Here is a 10,005-nt window from a genome sequence, read left to right on the forward strand (position 1 = left end):
AATTGATGGTTAAGACAGACACTGAGGTACCAAAGTATGCATAATTCCACTTGTAATCACAGGTGTGTATTTTGTTTCATTTTAATTGGCTAAACTATATTGCTTAAAGGAAAACTATATCCCCAAACAATGTAGGTCTCTATAAAAATATATTGCATAAACAAGCCCTTACGTAAAACCCTGCTTCATCTTAATAGAACATTTTCATAAAAATACACTTTTTTGGTAGTATGTGCTATTGGGTAAAATTAAATTGCCATTTTAAGAATTAAGGGCCGCCTCCTGGCATAATAGGATCCCCAGTGCACACAAACAAGCCAAGGCACACATACTTGCTAGGCCCCATCAGCCAATTAATGGACAGAGTTCTGCCTTTTGCTTCCACACTTTTTCCTGTTACAGTTAGATCTGCATTATTTCTGGTCATGTGATCTCTGAGAGAGCGCACAGCCCATCACTAAATGGTGAATCAAGGGATGTAAAAGGGCAATATTTACTGATATATATATATATCTGTTGGCTAAAGAAGAATGAAAGCCATTTGTTAAACTTTACAGTAAAATGTTCCCTACCCCGCCCCCTCCTGAAACGCTGCTTTATTTTTCGAAATACACTTACTAAATTAGTGCAGCAAGGTAAAGAATATCGCCTCCTATTCACACTTTGCGGCCGGCATATTGCGTTCATCATTTCACTTCTCTAATCTCATGCCCGGTACTGCACATGTTGCCAGGAAAACTTATTCTTCATGTAACTAGTTAGGCAGGAGAAGTACAGACCTCAGTCAGACAGAGCACAACGCTGCTTGCTGCTCCTGCTAAAATCCACCCCAACTCCATGTCAACTCAGAGGAAAAACCAGCGGCGCTTCTGTCCAGGGCGTTGCTATAGTAACGCCCTGAGCAGAAGTGTGTCTGTGATTGGCAATGTGCTGACAGGAGGGGCAGAGAGGTCAATGATAACGCTCGGGATTGTCATGTGCCCCGAGCGTCATCAATCCAGGAGACTACACAAGGCTGGCTACTGCGCATACATGGGGCGCAGTAGGAAAGCAATGTGCAGGCGTGCGCCCTAAATTATCTTTGACAAGCAAGAAAGCCTGTCTATGCCTTGGACTACAAGAAGAAACTTTTATGGGAAACAAAGGAGCACTGTGAAGAAAGCACTGAACAGTATAAAGAATCTCTATGAGTAAGTATATGTTCTCTTAATTGCCATTAATTTGAGAAGTACTTTTTTTTACCTTTAGTTGTCCTTTAAGTATTCATTCTGGGGGTATAGTTTCCTTTAAAGAAACTTTCACCATCTTTCGTCTGAGTGGCTTTTTCAGTTCAAATGACTGGTAGGGAATTCCCTGGCATTTAAACCCTTGAGGGTAGTACAGTCACATCCAATCATAATGGTTCCATTGAACGTATTCAGTTAGGTATTGGCTGAAACTCACAGATCACTAAATGGTGAATCAAGGGATGTAAAAGGGCAATATTTACTGATATATATATATATATCTGTTGGTTAAGTATTCATTCTGGGGGTATAGTTTCCTTTAAAGAAACTTTCACCATCTTTCATCTGAGTGGCTTCTTCAGTTCAAATGACTGGTATGGAATTCCCGGCATTTAAACCCTTGAGGGTAGTACAGTCACATCCAATCACAATGGTTCCATTGAACTTATTCAGTTAGGTGTTAGCTGAAACTGACAGGTGTAAGGTGGTATGATCCAGTCACAATGGTACCATGATTCTCATTGATGCAGGTGTTAATCCTTCAAAGTACATGACTGGATGTGTAAACTGTTGCGAAACCGCCGGGGTAAGGATGTCAAAGCGGCATTGTATGTTTTGTATGACCTGGATGAATAAAAATCTTCATAGACATATTTTCCTTTAAAGAGACCAAAGTAACCCTGTGTGCTATTGCCCTTAATAAACTATTGTATACTGGTTGGAAGGAACAGGTATAGGACCTATTATACAGTATGTTCGGGACCTGGGGTTTTCCAGATAAGGGATCTTTCCGTAATTTGGATCTCCATAACTTAAGTCTGCTAAAAAACATTTAAATATTGAATAAAACCAATAGGATTGTTTCACCTCCAATAAGGATTAATTATATCCTAGTTAGGATCAAGTACAAGGTACTGCTTTATAATTACAGAGAAAAAGGAAATGATTTGTAAAAATTAGGAATCTTCCACTTGTGCCCCATTATCTCCTTTTTTGCTAATCAGGCCCGCTCATAACCTTGGATGTAAATTACTTTGCTTTTTCTGGCTACTGTTGTAGCTACTAGTGTTTGTCAGGTAATTTACATTGAAGTCTATTATCGGCTGCTTTTAGTTGCTCTTTAGAAAAAGTAAAGCTATGGGACGCAAAGAAAACAATGTCACAAAAATGTAAGCAAAAAGCACAACAAAACAAACAGAACAAAACCCCACATACATAAAACAAAAGATATTTACATTTTCCCCAATAAGCAAAAAAAAAAGCTGTTGACTCAATGTATGCAGACAGCAGCAATACAGGACATATATAAAGGCTGCCTCTTTGCACCCTTCATTTGCACTGCAACTTCCATTCATTAAAAATGGGAAAGGTAAGTCAGAACCATTCAATTATTTGTATTCTTTCCAATAATAAAAACCTGGAGGTTATGCATGTCAAAATATGCTCTGTTACTGTCTCTTCAAAGCCCTGGCCAGTAGTGATGTGTGGGACAGGCTCAGGACTTCCTCAGCACATCAATTGTGGGTCACAGGCGGTTTCGGGTTGAACTCTTCCGCTCACCCTAAAATTGCCGTCTTCCTCTTCCAGCTCTCTAATTCATAGGCGCACGCCTGACACAACCTGCCCTTTTGTGACATCATTGAGTAGTGGGCGGGTTAGGGTCGGGTGCGAGTCGAGGATTTCTCGACCCACATATCACTACTGGCCAGATGACAAGCATGGAGAATAAAATTAATTAATGGATAGAGCCATCATATCAACAAACAATTAGTACAATAAAGAATTTAGACTAAATTAAGGTTATACTATATTTCTTTAGATCTTCTTCTACGAGGACAGGAACTTCCAAGGCCGCTGCTATGAGTGCAGCTCAGAGTGTTCTGACTTGTCCTCTTACTTCAGTCGCTGCAACTCTATCAGGGTGGATAGTGGGAACTGGATCCTGTATGAGAACCCCAGTTACAGGGGACACCAGTATTATCTCTGGAAAGGAGAATACCCAGACTTTCAGAGATGGATGGGCTTCAATGACTATGTCAGATCCTGTCGCTTTATTCCCCATGTAAGTGTTTTCATCTTGAATTGCAATACAGGTATGGGATCTGTTATCCAGGCATGGGGACCTGGGGTTTTCTGGTTAAGGGATTGTTCCATAATTTGGATCTCTATTAAGTCTACGAATAAATCATTTAAACATTAATTACACCCAGTAGGATTGTTATGCCTCCAGTAAGGATTATTAATACCTTAATTGGGATCAAGTACAAGGTATTGTTTTAATATTACAGAGTAAGGGAAATAATTTTTAAAAATTAGAATTATTTGCTTATAATGTAGTCTATGGGAGATGGCCTTTCTGCCATTTGGAACTTTCTGGATAACGGGTTTCCAAGTAACAGATCCCATACCTTTAGTAGTATTATTTACATTTATTTTTCATATATTATGGTCATTTAAAGTGTCTCAAATTAGAATCTGTGGGTGCCCGATAGCCCGCTATATTTAAAAAACTTAAGCTAATATATTACATTTATTAATAAATAATACTTTCACAACTTAATAATACACTTAGGGGCTGATTTACTAAGACACGAATTCCGACCGAATTGGAAAAATTCCGATTGGAAAACGAACATTTTGCGATTTTTTCGGCGCCTTTACGACTTTTCGGAAATTATCGCGACTTTTTCGTTACCAATACGTTTTGCGCGAAAAAACGTGAGTTTTTCGTAGCCATTCCGAAAGTTGCGTTTTTTTCGTAGCGTTAAAACTTGCGCGATAAGTTGCGCTTTTTTCGTAGCGTTAAAACTTAAAAGGCGCGATGTTTTGCGCAAGTTTTAACACTACGAAAAAATCGCAACTTTCGGAATGGCTACGAAAAACTCGCGTTTTTCCGCAAAAATCGCATTGGTAACGAAAAAGTCGCGATAATTTTCCGAAAAAATCGCAAAATACAGATCATTACGAAAAAAACGCAATCGGACGCATTCGGCCCGTTCGTGAGTAAGTAAATGGGCCCCCTAATGTAGGGATCTAGAGCTGATTAGTTCTTTTATTTTACCTTAAGTCTTGATGCCTTAAATAACCAAATAATTACAATATTTTTCTACTGCATGTTGGAGTTACACATACCATCTATTTATCAAATGTTCCTAATTTAATGGATGCAGTTTTGTAGCCCCTTAAATTATTAACATAAATAGAGATGGCTTAAGATGGCTTAACTGTAGCTGCTTGGTGCTTTCCTAATGTAATTTATATGAAACATGTTCCTTAAATATTTAATAATACAGTATTTGCAAACATTGCTAAGTTTGCATATCTATTCGGTTATAGCATTATTAGTAATTACACTTATTTTAATTTTTAAAGCACAATGGTCAATATAAAATGAGAATCTATGAAAGAGGAGACTACCAAGGGCAGATGATGGAGTTCTTTGATGACTGCCCCAATACTTATGATCGATTCCGTTTCCGTGACATTCACTCCTGCAATGTGTTTGATGGCCACTGGATGTTCTACGAGGAACCCAACTACAGGGGGCATCAGTACTACCTGAGACCTGGAGAATACAGGAGATTCAGTGACTGGGGAGCCTCAAGCGCCATAATTGGATCTTTTAGAAGAGTTCATCATATGTTTTAACTAATTCAAGAGTATAACAAATTAAATATGTTACAATAAAAGTTGCAAATCATATGATACTGATGTGCAGAGTATTTACTAATTTTGTGTATTAATAGACTTTTTCTGGCGATTCTTCAAGGCTAAAGGAAATTATGTAATGTTCATTTAGTTGTGAATTCCTGGCTTAACACTGGCTCCTGTACAGGGTCTACATTTAGACTCACACAGAAAATTTCCTAATAATCTAACTCTCTGATAGTAACACCTAACAAGTGTCTGATGTCAGAATTGCTGGTCAGGATATAATGCAACTTTTAGTTTGAGCCTGGCCCTTGATGATACATTATACACTGTACTCCAGGGATGCATACCAAGGTGTCCTTTAATAGACATTAATTGGTTTCTTCCCGTAAATGTCAATATTTATTTACTGAAAAAATTGAATCCCGTACTTGTACTGTCAGCATTGCCTCACCTTCATATATTTAGTTCTGCCTTCAATATAATTATCATTGTATTTATTTTGAGTCTATTAGAATATATATGGCAATGTATAGAACCAGTTAGCCACTCACATATCTTTGTCCAGCCCAGTTAAAAGATTACCTAATTTGGTGCTTATCCCACAGGTTTATGTACCTAAAAAAGAAAATACATTGCAAATACATATCAATAAAGGAGAAAAAAAAGTTAACGAAACTCCTCAATTCTAAAAATAGTATCTTCTGTCACATTTATTTATTATTTATTTGGATGAAAAAATACATGCAAAAAAGTATTTTGCTTTGTTTATCTTTGTACTGTCCCTTATTTGTTCTTAATTTTAAGGCCCAAACCTAGGTCCTATGTAGTAAAAGTCCAATGAATGATAAACATCTACATCATAATACCTGGTGATGAGCAAATTTTTTTGGCAAGCATGGATTCACAGCGAAATTCCGCATTTAGGCATCTTCAAATTTGTTCGCATAACTGCAGCAAAAATGTTGCGCTAAAAAATGAACAGAGACAAAAATTTTGGGAAGACAAAAAAGTTGAGAGAGAGAGAGACAGAATACCGCACAAGCTGGGACTTCATATACAGAAAAAAGTTTTATTACAAAAATGTTTCTAATAAAAATGTTTGTATATTAAATCCCAGTGTGTGGTACTCTGTCTATATATCTACTTTATTTTGACCAGGAAGACAAATATTAGTACCTGAAAAATCACTATTTCAACAAGTAGATTACGATATCAGGTTTTCAACTAAAGACACAGAATATCATTTAAAATTTTATAACAATACATTACTGTTATAAAATATGAAAAAAGTAATGGCTCTCCAATGTGGCTTATCTTAAATGTAACAACATAAACAGGAATGAAGAGGAATAAACAGGAATGAAGAGGAAAACAAATTACAAGTTAAAGGAAACAGAAATTGGTTTCAAGACCTATAAATACTACAATTAAAATGTCAAAAATGTGAAATGAGGAACCAATAACTTTATATTCAAAGTTTAATCCTTGTAATATTATGTGGCGGATACTAGGGGGCCCATTCATTAAACCACAATTTTTTTTTAGAAAACTTTTTGTAATGTCCACGAAAATTCCACAACTTTTTTGTGGTTTTTGTTAACTACCACGAAAAAGTCGTATTTTTCACGAAGACTACAACCATTTCAGAATTCATTTAAGCTTCTGGCCAGGCTGGATCTGTAGAGTGCCTTTGAGTCCTATGGAAGGCTTCCAACATCTTGCATTGAAGGTTTCAAAGCCAGAAAGGTTTCCCCCCCATTTACGAACGCTTGGATCTGAAAAATTTGTGATTTTCGGAACGCAACCACGATATTTTCATACAACCATCAGAAATTATCGTGATTTTAACCACAAAAAAATTGTGGTTTAATGATTGGGCCCCTAGGTATCACTACAACAGAATAATGCTATATACAGTACATGTAAAGTGAAACTTGTTGGTGCTGGAGCTTCTCCAGCCTTCTTGGAGAGTCCTAAACTAACTAATACTGATCTCTAGCAGCAAGATTATCTCCTGTGTTATTGTGAGTAGTACAAACCTTTAGAAATGCGCCAAATCCACTATTTTGGGATTTGGCCAAACCCTGAATCCTTTGTAAAATATTTGACCAAATACCGAACCAAATTCAAATTCTATACAAATTAGGCTTAGGCATTAGAGCTGCACATGTGGTTATGAATTTCAAGTTCTGTGTATAAAGGACGAAAAGTCACGTGATCTTAAGGATTTGAATTTGGTCCAAATCCTCCTGAAAAAGACCAAATCCCAAACCAAATGGATGTGGTGCATCCCTACTAACCTCACACCTCCAAACATTGTATAGTAAACTAGTCAAGAAAGGGTTGTATGCCTTTTTATACAGTAAGGCAATGCAGGGTTACTGGAATTAAAGGAAAAGGAAAGCTAAGTAAACTTTATCAGAAAGGTCTATGTAAATAAAGCCATAAGCACTCTGTGTCTTCTTTCAAAAGAAATACAGGATTCTTGTCTCCTTTTGTGGAAACAGCAGCAGCTAGAGCTGCAGCATTGAAGCTACTGAGACCAAGCTGAAATGGCAGCTGCTATCTTAAACAAATGGGGAGCTCTTCTAGGGCTGTTTACTGGGGTATGGTAAAGCTTTCTGCAGAATTAATATAGCATTCTAGCTTGCACTAATGTGGTTAATCTATTGGTAGTAAAATGCCAAAATGCCTTTCCTTCTCCTTCTCCTTTAGTACCAGCTTAGTATAAGGACTTGTCCAAGTTTTTCTGACCTTCTGATCTAAAATGTTACTATGCTGCGTGTTTTGTTGGTACCAATATGTTTATTTTTTGTATCTTAATTTCCAGTTTGTAAAACAGAATAGAAATTCAAGACTTGCATTGTGCTGCACCTTTTGTAAACTACTGTAGGTCATTTTCACATTTCTACAACATGGTTGGTGTTAGTCAGTACTGCCTGTGGCATGCATCTTATTCATAGCATGCCTAAACCAATAGATTGCACACACAACACCACAGGGTTCACTTATAATTATGGGTAAAGATGCCAAAATAAACAGAAACAAAATGTATTTGCCCCATTTCCTATGACATTAATATCTTCAAAGATTAATCAGCATAATTAAGATCTTGAAGTCATATCTGCAACTCTGTTTGCTCTTCAAAATTAACTTAAAGAGTTGTGGGGCTTTCCTGTGTGCAGCATGAACTGTACATGCCCAAACTGTAAGTTTAGGAAACATGAAAATGTTTTAGGATTGAACCTAAAGAAAACTTGAAACAAACTACGTATAATAGCAGTAACAGCACATAAACCAGAAATAATTTCATTTTATCTGTATTTTTATTTAAAATGTATGTAGTTTCATTCTTATATTTCACAAATTAGTTAAAACATATGATGAACTCTTCTAAAAGATCCAATTCTGGCGCTTGAGGCTCCCCAGTCACTGAATCTCCTGTATTCTCCAGGTCTCAGGTAGTACTGACGCCCCCTGTAGTTGGGTTCCTCGTAGAACATCCAGTGGCCATCAGACACATTGCAGGAGTGAATGTCACGGAAACGGAATCGATCATAAGTATTGGGGCAGTCATCAAAGAACTCCATCATCTGCCCTTGGAAGTCTCCTCTTTCATAGATTCTCATTTTATATTGACCCTGGTACTTTAAATATGAACATAAGTGTAATTACAGATATATTTGTAGTGGGACAAGTAAACTAAAAATTTTCGTTACACTGTGCTTTTTACATGATCTGTCCTTAATATTAATGTCAAAATAATTAGATCCAACAGTGTTTGCAATCAAAATATAATATAACATATTTGAAGATATCATGTTCATGATGGTTTTGCTACCTTAAATTGTAGTAGCTAGTATTTAATTATTACTAATGATACTAATATAGCAACAGTAGCAGTACAAAGGCAATATGTATTTTAACTACTGCAACCCTAGGGTGGTTTGAGGAAATATTTGAAAACACTTACATGGGGAATAAAGCGGCAGGACCTGATGTAGTCATTGAAGCCCATCCATCTCTGAAAGTCTGGGTATTCTCCTTTCCAGAGATAATACTGGTGTCCCCTGTAACTGGGGTTCTCATACAGGATCCAGTTCCCACTGTCCACCCTGATAGAGTTGCAGCGACTGAAGTAAGAGGACAGGTCAGAACACTCTGAGCTGCACTCATAGCAGCGGCCTTGGAAATTCCTGTCCTCGTAGAAGAAGATCTGAATAAGAAGGAATATATTGCTTAATAATAAAAAAAATGAAGTGGGGAAACATATGCCCGTAGTTAACTCTACACCATAGGCATAAAGCAAAATGCAGTGTACATTTTCGTTTCCTTAATTCATTAATGTAAATTAAAAAAATTAAAACTAATCAGTGAAATTTTGATTAATATGTTGATAAAGGCATTGTTATGTAAAATAATGTTTTTAACAATGCAAAGTTTCTGTATACTGATGCGCTTAACATTTATAAAATTCCAACTAAAAAAAGGGATTTCAGTGTCCTGAATTATTATGTTTTTATGTTTTAGGTGTTGTACTCCTTGTAACATTAAGGAGATGCAGCTCCTCCTTATTGGGTAGGCCACCTAAGGCAGAATTGCCCCTGTTGAGTGCTCTTGCACTTGTTTCCTGGTTAAGAGTAATGTAAATTGGAAAAGACAAAACAGAGTATGATACCTTCTGATGCACCAGATTAAAAATTATGCAAGAACCATAAATATTAATCAATTTCAAAGTTACATAGATCCCCATTAAATCATTATGAATACATAAATGTGTTTTTAATAAAGTATTCAAAGCACTGTAGACTACTGTAATGACTCATAGATCTCACTGTTATTCCCCTTGAAATGGAATGAATAATAAAATATGATTAGTTAGAGGTATATATTCTTTTGATATTAAAATATGGTTTAATCTTGTTGGGGTTGAAAGATTACACAACAATTAAATCTTTCACCCCACTTTATTGTTTCTATGTTTTCAATTTATTGTTTCTATTGTTTCAATGATGTAAATAAAAGGCAAAGGTTTGAATTAAATTTAGTTAACAACATTTTGTTATACACTTACCTTTCCCATTTTGAATGGATGGAAGTTTCAGCTCAGTTGTAGAGTGAGAAG

At 36.4% G+C, this 10,005-nt stretch overlaps 3 protein-coding genes across 3 annotated transcripts in view; 1 reads left to right on the forward strand and 2 right to left on the reverse strand.

Annotated features, from left to right (window-relative positions):
* c9orf72 (chromosome 9 open reading frame 72) overlaps positions 1-1,431 on the reverse strand; it is a 49,453-nt gene extending 48,022 nt beyond the window's left edge. The window contains 1 exon segment of the mRNA NM_001016262.3: positions 1,243-1,431. The gene's annotated coding sequence lies outside the window, so the exon portion shown is untranslated.
* A 1,107-nt stretch (positions 1,432-2,538) lies between these two features.
* LOC101731166 (gamma-crystallin-4) lies at positions 2,539-4,928 on the forward strand. The gene is made up of 3 exons (XM_004910831.4): positions 2,539-2,595; positions 3,046-3,288; positions 4,599-4,928. The coding sequence occupies exons 1-3, from the start codon at positions 2,587-2,589 to the stop codon at positions 4,872-4,874; spliced, it is 528 nt and encodes a 175-aa protein (XP_004910888.1). The 5' UTR covers positions 2,539-2,586; the 3' UTR covers positions 4,875-4,928.
* A 3,259-nt stretch (positions 4,929-8,187) lies between these two features.
* LOC100490987 (gamma-crystallin-4) lies at positions 8,188-10,005 on the reverse strand. The gene is made up of 3 exons (XM_002933976.5): positions 9,955-10,005; positions 8,854-9,096; positions 8,188-8,527 (listed from the first exon to the last, which is right to left on the reverse strand). The coding sequence occupies exons 1-3, from the start codon at positions 9,961-9,963 to the stop codon at positions 8,252-8,254; spliced, it is 528 nt and encodes a 175-aa protein (XP_002934022.1). The 5' UTR covers positions 9,964-10,005; the 3' UTR covers positions 8,188-8,251.

The sequence above is a fragment of the Xenopus tropicalis genome, chromosome 1 (genome assembly GCF_000004195.4).
Source record: "Xenopus tropicalis strain Nigerian chromosome 1, UCB_Xtro_10.0, whole genome shotgun sequence".
In the NCBI taxonomy this organism is placed as follows: domain Eukaryota; kingdom Metazoa; phylum Chordata; class Amphibia; order Anura; family Pipidae; genus Xenopus; species Xenopus tropicalis.

What these genes read in the sequence shown, in the direction of transcription:
- LOC101731166 (XM_004910831.4), top strand. An exon ending in CCTGTCGCTTTATTCCCCAT is followed by an intron (nt 3,289 to 4,598) that starts GTAAGTGTTTTC and finishes TAATTTTTAAAG; the next exon opens with CACAATGGTCAATATAAAAT.
- LOC100490987 (XM_002933976.5), bottom strand. An exon ending in CCTGCCGCTTTATTCCCCAT is followed by an intron (nt 8,528 to 8,853) that starts GTAAGTGTTTTC and finishes TCATATTTAAAG; the next exon opens with TACCAGGGTCAATATAAAAT.